Consider the following 21879-nt stretch of genomic DNA (forward strand, 5'->3'; position numbering starts at 1 on the left):
GAGACAGAGACACAAAAAACCCTTCAAAAAAATCAATGACTCCAGGGGCTGGTTTTTTGAAAAGATTAACAAAATAGGTTGCTAGCCAGGCAAAGAAAAGAAGAACCAAGTAGACACAATAAAAATCGATAAAGGGGCTATCACCACTGATCCCACAGAAATATAAACTACTATCAGAGAATACTATAAACACTTCTACGCAAATAAACTAGAAAATCTAGATGAAATGGATAAATTCCTGGACACCTACACCCTCCCAAGACTAAACCAGGAAGAAGTCGAATCCCTGAAAAGACCAATAACAAGTTCTGAAATTGAGGCAATAATTAATATCCTACCAACCAAGAAAAGCCCAGGACCAGATGGATTTACAGCCGAATTCTACCCGAGGTACAAAGAGGAGCTGGTACCATTCATTCTGAAACTTCCAAACAATAGAAAAAGAGGGAGTCCTCTGTAACTCATTTTATGAGGCCAGCATCATTCTGATTCCAAAACCTGCCAGAGACACAAGAAAAGAAAATTTCAGGTCAATACCCCTGATGAACATTGATGTGAAAATCATCAATAAAATACTGGCAAACTGAATCCGGCAGCATATCAGAAAGCTTATCTACCATGATCAAGTCAGCTTCATCCCTGGGATGCAAGGCTGGTTCATCATATGCAAATCAATAAACGTAATCCATCACATAAACAGAACCAAAGAAAAAGCCACATGAATATCTCAATAGATGCCAAAAAGGCCTTCAATAAAATTCAACACCCCTTAGTGCTAAAAATTCCCAATAAACTAGGTATTGATGGAACGTATCTCAAAATAATAGCTATTTATGAAAAACCCATAGCCAGTATCATATGGGCAAAAGCTAGAAGCGTTCCCTTTGAAAACCGGCACAAGAAAAGGATGCCCTCTCTCACCACTCCTATTCAACACAGTATCGGAAGTTCCAGCCAGGGCAATCAGGCAAGAGAAAGAAATAGAGTATTCAGACAGGAAGAGAGGAAGGCAAATTGTCTCTGTTTGCAGATAACATGATTGTATATTTAGAAAACCCCATTGTCTCAGCCCAAACACTCCTTAAGCTGATAAGCAATTTCAACAAAGTCTCAGGATACAAAACTAATGTGCAAAAATCACGAGCATTCCTATATACCAGTAATAGACAAGCAGAGAGCAAAATCATGAGTGAACTCTCACAATTGCTACAAAGAAAATAAAATACTGGCTGGGCGCGGTGGCTCACGCCTGTAATCCCAGCACTTTGGGAGGCCGAGGTGGGCGGATCACGAGGTCAGGAGATCGAGACCATCCTGGCGAACACGGTGAAACTCTGTCTCTACTGAAAGTACAAAAAAATTAGCCGGGTGTGGTGGCGGGCGCCTGTAGTCCCAGCTTCTAGGGAGGCTGAGGCAGGAGAATGGCATTAACCCGGGAGGCAGCAGAACTTGCAGTGACTGGAGATGGTGCCACTGCACTCCAGCCTGGGCAACAGATCGAGACTCCATCTCAAAAAAAAAAATAAATAAATAAATAAATAAAATAAAATACCTAGGAATACAACTTACAGGAGATGTGAAGGACCTCTTCAAGGAAAACTACAGACCACTGCTCAAGGAAATAGGACACAAACAAATGGAAAAAAAAATTCCATGCTTGTGGATAGGAAGAATCAATATCATAAAAATGGCCATAAGATAATTTATAGATTCAATCCCGTTCCAATCAAGCTACCATTTCTGGTTCTTCACAGAAGCAGAAAAAACTACTTTAAATTTCACATGAAACCAAAGAAGGAGCCCATACAGCCAAGACAATCCTAGGCAAAAAGAACAAATTTGGAGGCATCACGCTACCTGACTTCAAACTATACTGCAAGTCTACAGTAACCAAAACAGCATGGTACTGGTATCGAAACAGATTTATATAGACCAATGGAACAGAACAGAGGCCTCAGAAATACCACCACATGTCTACAACCATCTGATCCTCGACAAACCTGACAAAAACAAGCAATGGGGAAAGGATTCCCTATTTAATAAATGGTGCTGGGAAAACTGGCTAGCCATATGCAGAAAACAGAAACTAGACCCCTTCCTTACACCTTATACAAAAATTAACTCAAGATGGATTAAAGACTTAAACCTAAAACCTAAAACCATAAATACCCTACATGAAAACCTAGGCAATACCATTCAGGACATAGGCATGGGCAAAGACTTCATGACTAAAACAACAAAAGCAACTGCAACAAAAGCCAAAATTGACAAATGGGATCTAATTAAACTAAAGAGCTTCTGCTCAGCAACAGAAACTATCATCAGAGTGACAGGAATGGAATGGGAGACAATTTTTGCAATCTATCCATCTGACAAAGGTCTAATATACAGAATCTACAAGGAACTTAAATTTACAAGAAAAAAACAACCTCATCCAAAAGTGGGCAAAGGACATGAACAGACACTTCTCAAAAGAAGACACGTGTTCAAGAAACATGAAAAAAAGCTCATCACTGTTCGTTAGAGAACTGCAGATCAAAACCACAATGCGATATCACTGGTCATTGGAGAAATGCAAATCAAAACCATGATGAGACACTGTCTCACGCCAGTCAGAATGGCGATTTTTAAAAAATAAAGAACAGATGCTGGCGAGGCTGTGGAGAAGTAGGAACGCTTTTACACTGTTGGTGGGAATGTAAATTGGTTCAACCATTGTGGAAGACAATGTCGATTCCTCAAGGATCTAGAATGAGAAATGCCATTTAACCCAGCAATAACATTATTGGTATATACCCAAAAGAATACAGATCATTCTATTATAAAGATATGTGCACGTGTGTGTTCACTGCAGCACTATTCACAATAGCAAAGACATGGAATCAACCCAAACGCCCATCCATGATACACTGGATAAAGAAAATATGGCACATATATACCACGAAATAGTATGCAGCCATAAAAGGGAATGAGTTCATGTCCTTTGCAGGGACATGGATGAAACTGGAAACCATCATCCTCAGCAAACTAACACAGGAACAGAAAACCAAACACTGCATGTTCTCACTCAAGTGGGAACTGAACAGTGAGAACACATGGACACAGGGATGTCACACGATGGGACCTGTTGGAGGGTGGGGGGCAAGGGGAGGGAGAGCATTAGGACAAACACCTAATGCATGCAGGGCTTAAAACCTACATGGCAGGTTGACAGGTACAGCAAACCACCATGGCACAATGTGGTAAACGTATGTAACACACCTGCATGTTCAGCACATGTATCCCAGAACTTAAAAGTAAAATTTTTAAAAAACTACTCACCTCAGCCCCCTCCAGCCAACTGGACTCCCCACGCTTGGGGGAAAAGGCTGCATTTGGAGCCCGAGGTGCCTGTCACCTGCCCACCCCAGGCAAGGGTCGTTCACACTCAGGGGCTTTGGACATCCCCGGTGCGGCCACCTCAGTCCATGGGAGCTAAAGGTCCTGGCCTTGGCCCCTCAGACATGGCACCGTAGGGTCTCGTGCTTTGCAAGTTTCTAACAAATGTTGGTTTTACAGGTATTTAAAGACAGAAGAGAGACCAGAATCCATCCCCTTCACACCCGTGCAGGCCACCCTCCAGCTGCCTCCTGTTCCCAGGGCAGTAGCCACCACCTCACAGCCCGGTCTGTGGTGCCGTTGTGGACAGCTGTGGCACCTGCCCCATGCCCACCATTGGCTGGGTTCTCATCCCAGGCCACACAGTCATTGCATGGCAGGGCAGGCTGTCCACGTGGCAGAGCCCGAGACCCGCAAGCCCCCCACGGCCAAGGGCCCTACACTCACCAGCTTCACGCAGATGACGAAGGGTGGCCGGGCGGCTCGGAAGTGCAGGATGGGGATTCGGGGCTTGGGTCTTTCCTGAGAATGAGAGTGGCCATCAGTCCTGCCTGAGCTCGGCTCTTCCCAGGAGAGACGCCCTCAGGTGCACGCAGCCACTGAGTTGCCTCACACAGGAGCCAGGGCTTGGGCGGCAGCCATTCAGGGCAGGACCCCAACCCCCACCACCCCTGCTTGACACCTGACCGCAGAACGGACCAGGGTGGGCTACCCCAAGGCCCAGACCCACGAGGGACAGCAGGGTTCTCCCCCAGGGGATGGGGGCTGGGCTCCCTGGAGGCCCCGAGGAGCTGGCACAGCCCAGGTGGACTCTGCCAAGGGGGAAGGCTCTGGGCAGCTGTCCCTCAGCCCTGGAGCAGGTGGGTGACCCCAAGGGTGATGCCGTGCGGCCCTGCACACCTGAGAGTCCTCGTGGCAATAGAAGCCTTTCCTGATCTTGTTCTCGTCCACGTCACAGAAGGCCACCACCTGGGGACAGGCACAGAAGGGCAGCTCTGGACAGGCCGAGGCTGGGGCCTGTGCTGTGGGGCAGCATGGGGGCGGGGCAGGCAGTGTTGGAGGGTGGCAGGGTGCCCACCTTGCGCTGGCTGGCGGCGGTCAAGCTGCGGTACAGCCGGCGCCCCTGCTTGCCGGCGTTCCAGATGGTGAAGGCTGCCCAGCGGGGAAGGGCCTGCTCTTCCAGGAAACGGACGCGGTGGGTCCAGATGGTCGTCCTGCAGTGGAGAAGAGGGTGACAGGCAGGCCGGGGGGCCCCAGAGATGCACACAGATGCCAACATTCAGGGACGTGGTGTGTGCTCCGCTGACGCTGCCAGTGGGGTGGACACTGGGCCCAGGGCCTGAGAGACTGGCTGTCCTAGTCAGGCCACCTGCCCCAGCTGGATGTAGCCACATGCCTAGGTGGGGACCCGCCCCTTCCATCAGACCCCAACAGGTGGGGACAGACGAGAAGTTGTCACTTAAGAATCTAGAAGGTTCTGGAAGGCAGAATTTCTATAGGACGCAGAGGACTGGACTTGACCCAAGTCAGTTTCCCAGAGAAACCTGTGTCCGTAAGGGCACATGCGACCATCCCATAAAATCACAGCATTCAGACTTAGACATGATCTTCTGCCTCAGGTCACTGCCCCGAACCCTGTCACTCCCCTGGGATCCTGGTCTCTGTTCTTTCTGCCTCTGCTCTGACAAGCAGACCCCAGGTTGCTGTCCCGGGAGCAGGCTCCTTCCGCTGCCTTGGCCCTTCCCGTCCCACCCTCTCTCCTCCCGCCCTAGCCTCTCCCCACATGCCCCATCGCTGTCAGCTGCCTGCCTGTGGGCACCTCTCCCTCAAGCCTGCTCCTGGGGCTGCCTGGGCCAACCCCGTCTCAAAGGCCCAGGAGCTGGAGGGGCTAGAGGGGCTCGGCACTGCAGAGGCCAACGGGGCCAGGACGGCCTGGGATGTGTCCCAGACACCGTCCTCCCCAGCTGCTGTGAGGCAGCCACGCTGAATCCCTGTGCCCGGCAGACCCTGCCCTGGCCGAGTCCTGGGATGCCCTCTGCTTTCTGTCAAGGGAGCTGTGTCCGTGGGAGCCTCCTCCGGGACGGGGTCTGGGCCATGCCTCACTGGGTCTCGGACACAACAACGCTGGCTGGTGACGGGCCTCCCCTGAGCGGGGCCCTTGTGGGTTCAGCCTCGGGATCGGGGCAGGATTCGTCCATTCTACGATTCTGCTGCTGCCTCCACCTCCCAGGATAAACTCTGGACTCCTCCCCAACCCTGTGGCACCCCCTATTTGCAGCAGAACCGCCACAGGCAATGGGATGGGGGGACATGGGGTCCCCTCTGTCAGCTCAGCGGGCTGCAGGGCTTAGGCATGGTCAGGGATGTCCTGCCTGGAGTCCACCTTTTCCTCCCCATCCTCTGCAGCCACCTCAATAGTCCTGACCCCGCCTGGGACACAGGAAGATGCGTGTCCCAGTGACTTGAGGACACTGAAGCATGTGTGCGTGTGTGCACACTGTGTGGGGTGTGCGGGATGTGTGCACACTGTGCATGCGTGTGTAGTGAGTGCATACGTGTAGTGAGTGCATGTGTGTGTACGTGAGCACATGTGTACAGTGTGTGCAGGTGTTCAGAGTACATGCCTGTATGTACTGTGTGGATGTGTGTACACGCATGTGTGCATGCGTGTGCAGTGAGGGTCTGTGTATGCAGTGTGAATACATGTATGCAGTGAGCACACGTCTGCGTGTACTGTGCAGCTGTGCGTGCTGTCCTGCGTGTCTTAGCGTGGTCTGTGCATATTGCTCTGTGTATGTGTGCGTGTGGTCCGTGTGCATGTGCAGTGTGTGTGCTGTACGTGTATGTGTGCATGTGGTCTGTGTGCATGTGCGGTGTGTGTGTGTGCTGTACGTGTGCGTGTGGTCTGTGTGCATGTGCGGGGTGTGTGTGTGTGCGTGCTGTACGTGTGCGCGTGGTCTGTGTGCATGTGCAGTGTGTGCGTGCTGTACGTGTGCGTGTGGTCTGTGTGCATGTGCAGTGTGTGTGCATGTGTAGTGTGTGTGCGCGCACGTGTGTGTGTACGTGTGCGTGTGGTCTGTGTGCATGTGCAGTGTGTGTGTGTCCGTGCTGTGTGCGCATGCTCTGTGTGCATGTGCAGTGTGTGTGCGCGTGTGTGTGGGCATCAACCTGGGCGAGGACAGCTCCTGCAGACGACTGCGGGGACTCGCCCACCAGGTGACACAGCCTCGCCGGGTTTCACCATCTTGTCCTCAGTAGCCCCGGTCTGTGGGTGTCTCTGGGGGGACGAGCCTGACCCTCATCCAGCGACATCAGCTCGGGGGCCCCATGGGGTTCACGTGAGAGGAAAGCAGTCAGGCTCCAGAAGGAAGCGGCCAGCCTCTGTGGCCATGGGTGGCACGCGGGGTGGGGGAGCCTCTGAGACCGGCCTCCTTGACGGCCCCTTGTCTCCTGGGCTCTCCTAGGGGTCTCTGGTCTGAAAACGTTGGCCCATCATAGGAAGATAAAATTTAGAAGCAGCCATGATGAAACATCTGCATTTGGTTCATTTTCATTTTTCACATTTAAAAAAGTTCTTATTTAATCAGGGAGAACAGGCTCCCCAGGGCCCCCTATGACTTTCTTTTTACATCCTCAGAGGAAGCTGTGGCCCCGCCCAGGCACTGGGAAAGGTGGAAACGCAGTTTATCCCAAAAGCACAAGTCAGCATTTCTGGAAATGTTGCAAAGGAGCTGAAGTGTCAGGGACACGTCACAGCACAAGGAGGCAGCCACGGTGCCAGTGGGCATGAGAAGGAAGAGGAGTGTGGAAGCGGGAGAAGAATCGTCAGGCGGCAGAGAATGGCTGCGCGAAAATCGTCAAAACGGCGTCGATCGAAATCGCTGCGCGCCTCAATGGATCGAAATCGTTCAATCAAATCATTTTCGGCGTCGATCGTTTTAATCAGAAAATCATCGCTTGCATCGATCAAATAAAAATCAAAACAATCAAATCGACGCGAAATCAGATCGAGAAATCAGTCGGCGCAATCAAATCGATCGGCTTTAACATCGACAAAAGGCTGGCGAACAAAATCGATCAAAATCGTCGATCAAAAGAAAATCGATCAAAATCGTCGGGCTGCGAAAATCTTTCCGACAAATCGACATCGTCGAAAGATCAATCGGCATAAAATCGTTTTCAGCGCGTTCAATCGACAAAATCATGCCAGCGCAAAATCGTCGCTTGCGAAATCCTCGATCCGGGCAATCAAAATCGACATCAGAAAATCGTTCCGTCGACATCGATCCGTTTTCTGCGTCAAAATCGACAAAATCGATAAAATCGTCTTTCTCAATCGCTTTCCACATCATTTTCCTTTATAAATCGATCGACGTCAGCGCCGGCGCGTCAAATCGTCGATCGGCAGAAAATCAGATCAGGCAATCAGAAAATCGATGTTTTATCAGAGATCGAAATCGATCATGGCGTTCGCTGCGGCGTCGACATCAAAAATCGACAAAACTGCTGCATTTTCGCTTCATCATACGCAAAGCGAAGATCGTCAGGCATCAATCGTTTTCGAAATCAAATCGATCAGGCGCCCGGCAACATCGATCGAAACCGGCGCTTCAAAATCAGATCAGGCACCCGTCAAAATCGTTCAAAATCATCGGCGATAAAATCGATCGGCAGCCAGGCAATCAAATCGTCGACAAAAAATCGAAAAATCAGAAATCAGATCGAGAAAATCGGCGCGGCAGATCGCTGGCGTAAAATCGATAATCAAAATCTCGATCGAGCACGCTTGCGGATCGAAATCAGGCATCAAATCAGATCGATCAGGCAATCGCTCAGATCGAGCGTTCAGCGCGTCAGGCATCAAATCGACAAATCGATCGGAGAAAGGACTGTAGATGTGGGTGGCCCCAACAGGCAGGAGTGAGGATGATGCCCCCAGTGGGGAAGCTCGTGACCCTCCTGCCAACACCCCGGCCCCACCTGTGACCTGTGACCTAAACCCCCTGGGGAGCTGGGAACTTGCCGAGAGTCTCAGCCCTGTCACAGTAGCCCAGGACCTTCGCGGCTCCCACACCCACACAGGACCTTGGTTAGGGTCTTGAGACTCCGGGGGCCCTGAGTATCCACAGGGGCCGAGACACAAGTCCCAGGCCGAGCCTGCATTCCAAGAGATGCTGCTGTAGCGGCAGGCAGGTGGCCGAGATCTCTGTGTCCTGCAGAGTTCTAAGGAAGGAATTGTCCCGCCCGGATCTAAGGGAGGAATTGTCCTCACAGTTCTAAAGGAAGAATCATCGCCGGATCTAGAAAGAATTCCGGGTACGTCGCTTCACCCTGATTTGCCTCACTGCTGGCTCAACGCCAGGCGCGTGGCAGACAGCTGGAGCCACAGACAGGTTGGGTATAGTGGCTGTAGAGGCCGGTGGCATCCGGCTTGCGCCTGAAACGTGGCTCGCAGGGAAAGCAAAAGCAGAGAAAGGACCAAACCCATAGCGCAACAGTGGCAGGGGAAGAGCGGGCCGATAGCGCGCGCCACAACAGTAACCACAGGAAGAAACGAGCAGGAAGGACCAAACCCCATAGCGCCTAACGTCAGCAGGGGAGAAACCCGGGCCACGTGGCACATCAACAATGACCACAGGGAAAGCGAGCAGAGAAAGGACAAACCCAGTAGCCCAGCGCCTGACAATAGCAGGAGAGAGCAGGGCCACAGTAGCCCACATCAACAATGGGAAGCGAGCAGGAGGGCCCAAACCTGTCTTGCGCCACAACAATGTATGAGAGAAGAGAGCAGGCCACAGCCAGCACATCTAACAATAACCACAGGAAAGCGAAGCAGAGACAAACCCGATAGCGCGCCTGGCACCAGTAATATGAAGGGAGCCGGGCCCACGTGGCCACATCTGACAATGACACGGGAGAGGGAGCCGGGAGAGGGACCCAGGCCCACATGGCTGCACCTGACAGTGACACGGGGGAGGGAACCGGGCCCACGTGGCCGCGCCTGACAGTGACATGGGAGAGGGAGCCGGGCCCACGTGGCCATGCCTGACAGTGACACGGGAGAGGGAGCCGGGAGAGGGACCCAGGCCCACGTGGCTGCGCCTGACAGTGACATGGGAGAGGGACCTGGGACCACGTGGCCGAGCCTGACAGTGACACGGGAGAGGGAGCCGGGAGAGGGACCCAGGCCCACGTGGCTGCGCCTGACAGTGACGCGGGAGAGGGAGCCGGGCCCACGTGGCCGCATCTGACAGTGACGCGGGAGAGGGAGCCGGGCCCACGTGGCCGCATCTGACAGTGACACGGGAGAGGGAGCCGGGCCCTGCAGCACTGAGCTCGTCCTCACTGGGCACCATGATTTCCTGGCCAAGCCTCCGCCACCCTCCATGGCAGCTGTGGCACCCAGGCCTGTGGACCCAGCCGGACCCCACTCATGAAACTCCCATCGGGTTAAAGGGAGCACAGGGTTTCACATGACCCAGTGCGTGGTCGTTTCACCTCTGGGAACTAGGGGAGGACATTCTGCCTTCACCCTTGGCACCCTTGGGAAACGCTCCTTTGCAGACCCCGAGCCCCCGACCCTCGGGATGTGCAGCTTCCCCGTGTCCCACTGGACCCTGGGTCTCAAGGCAGAGCCTGACCACAGCCTCCGGGGTCGGCCCCACCAACCCCGGCCCCGACCTTGGGCGCCTCCCCCGTTCCTGGCCTCCGGGGTGTCCCGGGCTGGGCGGGGCTGACTTACTCAAGGACGGAGTGCGTGGCCGCCCGCGGGTGGTATCGGTACAGCAGGAGGCTCTGGTTCACGCGGATGACGCCGCCGCCCTTCCTGAGGTGCTCGTAGAAGAACAACAGGTCCTCCGGGACGCCCTGCAGGGTGGGAGCAGAGGCATCACCGGGGCGGGAAACGCGTGCCTGCCCCAGATGCACCTGTGCTCAGCTGGCCAGCCAGGGACTGGTGGAAAGGCTTTTGTTGCAAAGAAGCCAGTTTAGAGGCTCAACAGGGACATGAGGTGGCGACCCCAACAGAGGTGAGCAACTGAGCTTCTCCACAGGCGGGAAAGAGGGGAAGGGAGGGTGTGCTGGTTCTCGGTTCTGCCCCAAATTCCATTTTGGGCAGCAAAGGTCTCAGGGCAAAGCGGACGACAGGCAGCCGAGGAAAGGGGCTGGGCGGGTCCGGGTCTTGCAGCTGCAGATCCTGGACGGCTTGTCCGGTCTCCGTCCCCGCCCTTTCCTGCCAGTGGCTGTGGCCCCAGAAGCTTCAGGGACTCAAAGTGCCGACTGTGGGCAGAGCAAGGTGGTGCTGGGTGGGCGCGAGGGGCTGCACGCAGGGGAGCCCAGCAGTGGGGAGGCAGCCCCGGGCCTGTGCCAGCCCCGCTCACTTGTCCACACTCAGAAACTTGAACCTCTGCCCACGGGGCTGATCCACGAACATCTCCATGTCAGTGGGGACTCTGCTCTGGAACATTCTGCAGGCATTCCCACCAGACTTTTCTGTCCTGTGAGAACCTGGGCCCTCCTTCCCCCGTCCCATCATCCCAGTGGCCCCTGCCCTCTGCTTGCTCCTCTCCTGGGCAGACCCGTCCTCAGCCCAGGGCTGTGGCCGAGCCGTGGGTCCGTCTGGGGCCGGCTCTGGGCCTTGTGCAGAACTGGGCCCCTGTTGTTTCCTTAAATTCAAACATAAAACTGGGGGAGGAGCAGGGCGTGGAGTCTGGTCTCCTCGTGGTTCTCTGCTGCAGCTCACCTGGGTCAGCTGCCCAGAGACACCTTTGCTCCAGGAAAGGGTGGGTTTTCTGACAGCCTAGCAGCAGGGCCAGTCTGTTACTAAGTCCAGCCTCTTCTCTCCTTGGCTGGCACTCAAACTTCAAGTGCAGGTCAGTAAAGGTCCCAAAATATCACGGCCCAACCGCTGGCCTGTTTGCTCCCAGGACAGACAGGCAGTGCTGCGCTTCCACGTCCAACAAAAATGCACTATTTAACCTCCGCCTCCGCAGGGCAATACCTTTTATGAAAACCACGGTGACATGGAAAGATTTGTAAGAAGATGCTGAGTCAAAGAACAGACCTCAAAATCATGTGTACAGCTCTGCTAAAAGTTTATCCACCATCAGGTAAAGACAAAGGAATCACAGAAGCCCACGTGCTACCTCACACGGGGGATTCAGGGTGGGGGCTCCCGCGGGTGCCGGTGGACACGGAGCCTCACACGGGTGATTCAGGGTGAGGCTCCCGCAGGTGCCGTTGGACACAGACCCTCACAGGGGTGATTCAGGGTGAGGCTCCCGCAGGTGCCGTTGGACACGAACCCTCACAGGGGAGTGATTCAGGGTGGGGGCTCCCGCGGAGTGCCGGGTTGGACGCGGAGCCTCACACGCGGAGTGATTCAGGGTGAGGCTCCCTTGAATGCCGTTGGACACAGACCCTCACGGGAGGTGATTCAGGGTGAGGCTCCATAGGTGCAGGTTGGACACAGACCCTCAGGGGAGTGGGGGATTCAGGGTGAGGCTCCCATAGGTGCCGTTGGACCTGAGGACCTCACAGGGTGATTCAGGGTGAGCTCCCACCAGTGCAGATTTGGACCTGAGCCCTCACACGGGTGATTTAGGGTGGAGGCTCCGTGGGTGCCAGTGGACCTGGACCCTCACCGCGGAGTGATTTAAGTGGAGAGTTCCCATGGGTGCCCAGTGGACCCACCCAGGACCCTCACACGAGTGATTCAGGAGTGAGCTCCACCCGGAGTGCACAGTGGACAGGGCCTCATGGAGTGATTTAGGGTGGGGGCTCCATGAGTGTGGTGGACACAGGCCTCACAGGGGTCACTGAAGTATTTTCTCTAATTTTCTGTGTTTTCAAAGGCAGCTCTAAAGAGCATCGGAACTCTGAACACGTTATAGGTTTAGAAAGACAAAAACGGCTTCTCTCTTCCTATCACCAGGAAGAACCTGACCCTTGGGGTTTTCTTATTTTCTGGCAGTAAAGTGAGAATTTAGTTAACAGCAGCTCCTGGGTGGTGCTTCTGCCCCGGGAGGAGGGGGACTCAGCGGGTCTGTCCCACTTTTCTCTCCCCTCCCCCGATTGCTGCTGCTGCGACCTGAGGACCCAAAATGGCCTCACTCCTCCCCCAGGCTTTTCCCAATCACCCTCCAGGTGCCTGGACTGCCCTGTGGTGTGCAGGGAGAGGGGATGCGTCACTACCCAGAAAGGCATCAGGGAAATGCCGAGAGCGGAGGAAGTGTGGCTGCCCAGCCCCAACCTGCTCACAGAACCATCCCGGGCAGCCTTTGGGGATGGAGCACCCACAACTTCCTGGAGGAGGCGAGCGCGAGCTAAAGCCACTCCCAGGAAGGCCGGGCCAGAGGCTCTGGAGGCTCCAATCCTGAGAGGCAAAAGGAAGCCGAATCAGGGACACGCTTCCTTCCCCAGGGCCCGTCCCCAGCGCCGCGCGCCCTTCCCCAGAGCCCCGTCCCCAGCGCCGCGCGCCCTTCTCCAGGGCCCGTCCCCAGCGCGAGCCTCCAGGAGGAAGCAGCAGTCACCACGCGGGGACAGACGGGGAGAGCTCCAGCCCGGGCCCAGCAATCAGAGTCCGTGGCCACAGGGACGCTAAGTCTTCCGCACCAAACCAGCAGAGAAAACTAAAAACTGGAAACGCTTCCATGGATAAAAATTCAGCCTGTCCCCCACAGCAACAACAAACCTCCAAACCAGGAAACAGAGACTCCCGTGAACAACCCGCCAAGATAAATTCCACACCCTCCACCAGTGTTTCAGGCTACGGGGTGGGGTGTGTGGGGAGGTGGCGGAGACCCATCTTGAATCAGAAATTCAAGGACTAAGTGCAGAACTGGACCTTAATGGGGTGCGTCTAAATAGAGCATTGAGGAAAGTGCGTTAGTGCTTGGCCGGGGCTGGCAGGGGGCGGATGAGGCGCACCTCTGGGTACAGGAAGTGCTTTTTGGGGAATGACCATGTTCTAACAGCAGATGGTAGTGGTGACTGGTGATTGCACAGCCCTATAAATTTGCTAAAAAACAATGAATTGCACATTTTAATAGGTGAATTGTATGGCACGTGAATTATACCTCAATGAAGCTTTTATATAAAATTGGGTCGATTAAACTAAAAAAAGAAATTTTAAGGAGAGAGAAAATTGGCTGGGCGCGGTGGCTCACGCCTGTAATCTCAGCACTTTGGGAAGCCGAGACGGGCGGATCACGAGGTCAGGAGATCGAGACCATCCTGGCTAACACACAGTGAAACCCCATCTCTACTTGAAAAAAAAAAAAAAAAAGAGACACAAAATGGGTTGGGTGTGGTGGCTCATGCCTTTAATCTCAGCACTTTGGAAGGCTGAGGTGGGGGGTGGATTGCTTGAGCCCAGCAGTTCGAGACCAGCTTCGGCAACATGTCAAAACCAGTCTCTACCAAAAATGAAAAAAGTAGCTGGGTGTGGTAGTGCGCACCTGTAGTCCCAGCTACTTGGGAGGCTGAGATACAAGGATTGCTTGAACCTGGGAGGCAGAGGTTGTAGTGAGCTGAGATTGAGCCACTGCACTCCAGCCTCAGCAACAGAGTGAGACCCTGTCTCCAAAAAAAAAAGGAACAAAATATATGAAAAATGAAGGCTAAATTACAAGATCCTTAAGAGAAAATAGATTTTAATTAAAAATGTAATAAGGGACATTGAAGAAAGGAAAATAGAAATTATATAATGAAGTGAAAAGGTAAGTTAGAAAGACTAAGAAAATCTTACCTATGTAGAACTGGAGTCTTTAAAACAAAACAAAACAAAACAAAACAAAACAAAACCCACAATGGACATAGCTAGTATTTAAAACCGCAATCCAAGAAAACTTTCCAGAAATGAAAGCAGATCTGTTTCTACACACTGAAAAGCACCATCAGGTCAACCTGAAGGCAGATCCTGGTGAAACTATTAGACTTCAGCAATAAAAAATAATTCTCAGAGTCTCCAGGCAAAAAGGTCACAAAACTTACAAAGGCAAGATTCACTGTGCACCGGACTTCTCAAAACAGTCACACGAAGTGGCGACAGACAGCGCACGGACCAAGAACTTCCCGCACAGCCAGAGGCTTCCTCCAGCCTCAGGCTCCAGGAACGCAGTTCTGACGAGCGCGGCCTCACAGAGAGCTGTGGCTCCAGCCACACGGGGACCAGACACCCGGCCAGCCGCGGCGGTGGACGCCGGATGTGACTGCAGGTGGGAGACTACGGGACAAGGGTGCAAGACTAGTATATGGATGTTCGTCCTCGGACCTAAGTAGAAACCGTGTAACAAAAGGGCCAGGGCAGTGGCTCACCCCTGTCATCCCAGCACTTTGGGAGGCTGAGGCGGGTGGATCACGAGGTCAGGAGTTCAAGACCAGCCTGGCTAAGATGGTGAAACCCTGTCTTTACTGAAAATACAACAATTAGCCAGGTGTGGTGGCAGGCGCCTGTAGTCCCAGGTACTCGGGAGGCTGAGGCAGGAGAATGGCGTGAACCCGGGAGGCGGAGCTGGTAAGGAGCTGAGATCCGGCCACTGCACTCCAGCCTGGGCCTCTGTCAAAAAAAAAAAAAAAGGAGGACAGGAGGACAGGACAGGAGGACAGGAGGAGGGGGAAAAGGAAAAAAAAATAGGAAACCAACAATCTTATTGACTGTTGTGTGGGCAACATATGGGGGATTCAAGGTGTTTAGAAAAGGGTTAAGTACACAGATAACCACTAGACCAAAATGCAAACCTTCAATGTGCAGAGAAATTTAAAAAGTCAAAAGCAGGTGATGGCTCCAGGCTGTCCGTGGCTGAGCAGCCAGCACCTTCAGAGGAGACTGTGTGCGGCCAGAGCCTGGGGAAGTGGTGCTGCAGGGGCAAGGAGGGCAAGGAGGGCAAGGAGGGCAAGGAGGGCATGGAAACCCAAAGTCCCGGCCTGGAGGGGCTGAGGGCAGAATCCGGGACAAGCAGTGCACGTGGGGGCAGCGGGGGTCCCAGACAGAGAGGCCAAAACGGGAGGGAATATTCACAAAGTAAACGTCCAGCAGGAGCACCCGCAATCCAGCAACGAGAAGACAACAGGCCGATGAGCCGGACACACCACAAAATAACACAGAAGCTGCCCGTCACCACGTCGATGTCCTTCAACATCGTTAGCCATCTCGAAGTGCAGAATGAAAGCACAGTAGGAAACCACGAACTCCAACTAGAACAGGCAAAGTTAAAAAGTTGACAACACCAGCCGGGCGCGGTGGCTCAGGCCTGTCATCCCAGCACTTTGGGAGGCCGAGGCGGGTGGATCACCTGAGGTCAGGAGTTCGAGACCAGCCTGGCCAACATGGTGAAACCCATCTCCACTAAAAATACAAAAAGTCAGGTGTGGTGGTGCCTGCCTGTAATCCCAGCTACTGGGGAGCCTGAGGCAGGAGAATCGCTTGAACCCAGGAGGCGGAGGTTGTGGTGAGCCAAGATTGCATCATTCCACTCCAGCCTGGGAGACAAGAGAGAAACTCCGTCTCAAAAAAAAAAAAAAAAGTTGACAACACCAAGGTCTGGCGAGGGGCTGGTGAGGAGTTTGAGGGACGGGAAACTTCTCATGCAGACGGCAGGGACGGGGGCCCAACGGCGGCGCCCGGGGGACCTGTCTCACAAAACCAAACACGTGCCTGGCCTCGCTTGCGTCCAACCCTAGGAACGTGCCCCACAGACAGGAAAACGTCTGAAGCGTGGCTGTTGTGCCGGGTGGTGGCTTGAGTCCTTCCTGTGGCAGTGATAAGCTTCCTTCAGGCCAGACCTGCCCTCAGAAACCTGTTTTTACTTTGTCTCGTTTTGTTAGAAATGGGGTTTCCTGGTGCTGCCCAGGTTGGTCTTGAACTCCTGGCCTCAACCGATCCTCCTGCCTTTGCCTCTTGTGCTCGTGGGACTACAGGCATGAGCCCCTATGTCCAGCTATAAACCTGTTTCGAACCAAGAAAACATCAGGTTTTTTCTTATTTAAGGGCCTATGATGGTCGCCCACAGAGGACTCCCTACCAAAGGTGGGTGTCTTCAGGCGCTGCCACGCCCACCTCCAGATCTCAGACTCACCTGCCCTCCCATCCTTCCTCTGTGAACCCAGAAGTGGATGCACTGTCCAGTCAGGAATCTCCCTGTCTTGCACGTTTCAGCTCCTGGCGACCGTTTCTGCAGCCCCCTTGGCCCTGGCTTGGCCTCCCAGTCTGGCTGCCTCAGGGTCCGCACCACCCACGTCCACCCGGTTGGTCCCCTGCTGTTCTGGCCGCCTGCCCTTCAGCTGCTCCACCCCGGGGCCCACAGAGAGGGAGCTGAGGATCAGCCCCACACTGAGCGTCTGGCTCAGGGCGCCCTGTGACTTCTGCTTTTCTCATTTCTCTGGAGAGGACTTGGCAGAAGCCAAGGAAACACTGTCCATCCCCGTCTTGGTGGCTGACACTGCTGTTGTCCCTGTCACCCGAGGCCTCCTCAGGCCCCAAAGCCCTCACTTGCTCTAGCCATGGCCCCATCACAGCTCTAATCCCTGAGCCCCAGGCCCTGGCCCCTAGCCCTGATCCCTGGTCCTGATCCCTGGTCCCCAGCCCTGATCCCTGGTCCTGATCCCTGGTCCCCAGCCCTGATCCCTGGTCTCTGGTCCTGATCCCTGGTCCCCAGCCCTGATCCCTGGTCTCTGGTCCTGATCCCTGGTCCCTCGTCCTGATCCCTGGTCTCTGGTCCTGATCCCTGGTCCCGATCTCTCGCCCCTAGTCCTGACCCCTGGCCCTGATCCCTGGCCCCTGGCCCTGGTCCCTGGCCCCTGGCCCTGATCCCTGACCCCTGGCCCTGGTCCCTGGCCCCTGGCCCTGATCCCTGGTCCCTGGCCCCTGGCTCTGATTGCTGATCCCTGGCCCTGATCCCTGACCCCTGGCCCCTGGCCCTGATCCCTGGTCCCTGGCCCTGATCCCTGACCCCTGGTCCCCGGTCCTGATTGCTGATCCCTGGCTCTGATCCCTGGCCCCTGGCCCTGATTGCTGATCCCTGCCTGGCCCTGCTCTCTGGTCTCAGAACAAGGGAGGGATGGGCTTTTCCTTGAGGAGCTCCCCATCCAGGCTGTGGCCTCATGCACTTCTGAATCCTGAGGCTGCTCGGCCACGGTTTAAGGATGATAAGATCCTGAAATCAGGCCAGATGTGGTGGCTCCTGCCTGTGATCCCAGTGCTTTAGGAGGCTGAGGCGAGCGGATCACTTGAGGCCAGGAGTTTGAGACCAGCCTGGCCAACATGGTGAAACCCCGTCTCTACTAAAAATACAAAAATTAGCCGGGCGTGGTGGTGTGTGCCTGTAATCCCAGCCACTCGGGAGGCTGAGGCAGGAGAATCGCTTGAACCCAGGAGGCAGAGGCTGCAGGGAGCTAACACCACTGCACTCCAGCCTGGGAGACAGAAAGAGACTCTGTCTCAAAAAAAAAAAAAATCCTTAAATCAGTGTTTCCCATGGAACATCTTCTGTTAACCATTTCCTACACGGCTTCCTGCCGGCCCCAGCGATGGCCGCGCTTCCTGGCCGCACCTGCTTGGAGCTACACCCACCGCCATCGGTGTCCCGGAGATTAACTATGGGGAGCTGCAGGCTGAGAGCCTGCCCCACCTGGGAAAACACGGCTCTGCCCCGTCCGCACCCCAGAGACCTGGACCATGAGGGACACCCAGGCCAGGGTCCGAGGTAGCGGGGCAGTGGGGACCCTGGTGTGGCCAGGCCCACGTGAGGCTCCATGTGGCCCCTGTGAGCTGCTGAGCGCCTGACCCTGTTGTCCCGATGAGGAAGCCGAGGCTCAGGGCAGGACAGACGAACCTGGTCCCTATCACAAGAGTAGGAGGTGGAGGCTAAATCTTAGTCACTGGCCTGGGGTCTCTGGACCCCCCAGGAACCCTGTGCCAGGACCCTCCACTGGTCTCTGTGTCCAGTCTCCCTGCAACTAGAGACCAGCATGGGCAAATGTGGCCAGCTCTCTGCTGGTGACACCCCAGCCCTGGGCTCCTCAGTCCCCACAGGGAGGCAGAGGCTAGAGCCGGCCCGGTCTGGACATGGACGCTTTCAGGTGCACCCTGACAGGGAGGACGGGCAACATGGACGCCTGCAGGTGCACCCCCCACGGGGAGGATGGGGACACAGACGCCTGCGGGTGCACCCTGGAGGGGAGGACGGGCAACATGGACGCCTGCAGGTGCACCCTGACAGGGAGGACAGAGACATGGATGCCTGCAGGTGCACCCCCACGGGGAGGATGGGGACATGGATGCCTGCAGGTGTACCTTGGAGGGAAGGACGGGGACACAGACGCCTGCAGGCGCACCCCCACGGGGAGGACGGGGACATGGACTCCGGCAGGTGTACCGTGACGAGGAGGATGGGGACATGGACGCCGGCAGGTGCACCCCCACAGGGAGGACAGGGACACGGATGCCTGCAGGTGCACCCCAGAGGGGAGGACGAGGACGCAGACGCCTGCAGGTGCACCCCGGAGGGGAGGACGGGGACATGGATGCCTGCAGGTGCATCCTGGTGAGGAGAATGGGCTCCTCTTCTTCCTCTATTGTCCCAGAGACAGCTCTGCAAACAGCTTCTGTGTCCTGTGCTTTCCCACACATAGCTTTTTTTTTTTTTTTGAGACGGAGTCTCACTCTGTCGCCCAGGCTGGAGTGCAGTGGCTGGATCTCAGCTCACTGCAAGCTCCGCCTCCCTGGTTCACGCCATTCTCCTGCCTCAGCCTCCCGAGTAGCTGGGACTACAGGCGCCCACCACCTCGCCCGGCTAGTTTTTTGTATTTTTTAGTAGAGACGGGGTTTCATCGTGTTAGCCAGGATGGTCTCGATCTCCTGACCTCGTGATCCGCCCGTCTCGGCCTCCCAAAGTGCTGGGATTACAGGCTTGAGCCACCGCGCCCGGCCACACATAGCTTTTAAACCAGGATGGTCACCTGGAGCCGCTGTAGGTCAGGTGCAGATGCTCGGGGCATCCACAGCCTTCACGCAGAAACCCCCTGCTTTCAGCAAAACAACTGAGATGCTGGCGGGTGCCAGGAGGGGCATGGCAGAGCGGAGGGTGGCCAGTGTGCGGAGCCCACACACAGAGGACAGGGACCCAAGCCCAGGGTAGGGACCCGATTCCCGCCTCTCGGCCCTTACCTGACCTCCCTCGTCAAAGGGGCCCACGTGGGAAAACCACGCCCGCGAACAGAACCAGGTGGGCATGATCACCGTTGGACCATTTGCGGTGAAAACCTAGGAGCAATTAACGTTGACAGAGTTAGCAGAAAACAACAGTTTGTCACAAACAACCTACAGTTTATTTCCACAAAGTGTCACGAGACAGTGACAGACGAATCCGTGTCCCTTCTCCATAGGGACAGGGGCTCAAGGGGCTTCATGACAGAGCTGACGTGTCTGGGCCCCACGGCTGAGAGATGAGGGGAGGAGGCAAGGGGAGACCAGCGGCCAAACCCAGTCCCACCTGCAGGCCTCACTCCCGAGCTCACTGGCTGTGCCTCACCAAAAGGACTCCTCTCTGCTTCTGATAGACGGAAAAGTTTTCTGTGGAAATCCAAAGTAAACATGCTCCTTTTAATCAGGAGAAAACCATGAAATAGCATAAAAGGATACGGAGAATAATGAGATAACTTGGATGAAACACACGAGTCCTAGAAAGATGTAAACCATGAAAACTGACTCAAAAAGAAATAGAAAATATGAATCACTAATAAGTAAGCGGCAAGAGAAGACCCCACAAAGAAAAGCCCAGCGCCAGACGGCTTCCCTGAATTCTAGCAAATGTGCAAAGAATTAATACCAATCCTTCAAACTCTTCCAAAAGTAGAGGAGGAGGGAACGCTTCCCAGACGATTCGATGAGGCCACCACTACCCTGACACTAAAGCCAGACAAAATCCTACAAGAAAACAACAGGCCGACATCCCTTGTAAATACAGAGGCAAACGAAAACACCCCGGCAAACGGACTCCATCCTAGAGAAAGGACCCACCACGGCTGAGTGGACTCACCTCACGACTGTAAACATGGGTCAGCATACGAAAATCAGCGGAATCCACCAACCACATTAATGGAATGAAGGTCCAAACCCACATGATCATCTCAATAAACTCAGAAAAACCACCATTCCTTGATAACATTATCCAACTCTGGGATAGAAGGGAGCTTCCTTCACCCGATGAAGGGCACTTAGAAAATCCCCACAGCCAAGGTCACACTTCAGTGGTAAATACCGAAAGCTTCCCCTAAGGTCAGGGACAAGAACATCTCACCACTTCTACTCCACACCGTGCTGGGGGTTCTCGCCGGAGCCGCTTGGCAAGAAAGCAAAACAAACAATATCCAGCTTGGAAAGGAAGCAGTCAAACCATGCCTGTGTGCAGACGGCATATGCTCCCGTGAGTGGGAAACCCGGGGTAATACAGATAATACACACACTCAGACACTTACACACACACACTCAGACACGCACACATGCACTCACATTCACACGCACACACAGACATGCACACATGCACTCACACAAGACACACACACATGCACACACACGCACTCACACATGCACACACAGACGCACACATGCACTCACACACACGCACATATGCACACACGCATGCACACACAGGCACACAGACACGCACAATGCTTTTGCACACATGTACACACACATGCACTCACACACGTGCACACACGCACACATGCAGACGTACACACATGCACTCACACATACACCTGCACACATGCACTCACACATGCATAGATATGCACAATGCACTCACACATGCAGACGTGCACACATGCACTCACACACTTGCCCACATGCACACATTCTCACACATGCACACAAACACATGCAGACATGCACACACATGTACTCACACACTTGCCCACATGCATACATTCTCACACATGCACACACACATACACGTGCAGTCAGATGCACACACACATGCGCTCACAGACATTGCACACACATGTACTCATACACACACTTGCCCACACACATTCTCACACATGTGCACACACTACACAGATGCATGTACACACATGCACTCACACACGACATCTCACATGCATCTCACACACATTCTCACACATGCACACACATACATGCAGTCACGAACGTACTTACATGCACTCATATACTTGTGGACACAAACACTCTCACAGACACACATACACACTCAGACACACGCACACACTCTCACATGCACAGGCTTTGTTTCATTTCAGATCATTTGTATTTCTGTACCTTCAAGTTCACCTACGTTTTTCTTCTGTAATGTCGAATTTACTGTTAATTCCATCCTGTGTATTTATCATCACAGACATGGTAGATTTCATCTCTAGTAGTTTCATCTGAGTCTTTTTCATATCTCCATTTATCTACATAAAATGTTCGATTTTTCCTCAATCTTTCTGAACATATAGAATACAGTAAATGTTTTAATATACGTGTCTGCCACACACTTGTTA

At 54.2% G+C, this 21879-nt stretch overlaps 1 protein-coding gene across 8 annotated transcripts in view; it reads right to left on the minus strand.

Moving 5' to 3' along the window:
• The window catches only part of B3GNTL1 (UDP-GlcNAc:betaGal beta-1,3-N-acetylglucosaminyltransferase like 1), a 30613-nt gene extending 9676 nt beyond the window's left edge, over window positions 1-20937 (minus strand). For 3 of the 8 annotated variants that reach the window (XM_031657210.1, XM_031657209.1, XM_031657208.1), the window contains exons 1-5: window positions 19544-20936; window positions 10121-10245; window positions 4457-4592; window positions 4279-4347; window positions 3826-3900 (exon numbers count right to left, since the gene is read on the minus strand). In XM_031657210.1, coding sequence (XP_031513070.1) covers window positions 3826-3900; window positions 4279-4347; window positions 4457-4592; window positions 10121-10245; window positions 19544-19609 — 471 coding nt within the window. In that variant the 5' untranslated portion in view covers window positions 19610-20936. Of the gene's footprint in view, window positions 1-449; window positions 499-3825; window positions 3901-4278; window positions 4348-4456; window positions 4593-10120; window positions 10246-19543 lie in introns of those variants that run through there. The other 5 variants (XM_031657205.1, XM_031657204.1, XM_031657206.1 and 2 more) reach the window with 4 other exon arrangements.
• Between the last annotated feature and the right edge of the window lie 942 nt (window positions 20938-21879).

This window comes from Papio anubis, chromosome 17 (genome assembly GCF_008728515.1).
Source record: "Papio anubis isolate 15944 chromosome 17, Panubis1.0, whole genome shotgun sequence".
NCBI lineage: Eukaryota > Metazoa > Chordata > Mammalia > Primates > Cercopithecidae > Papio > Papio anubis.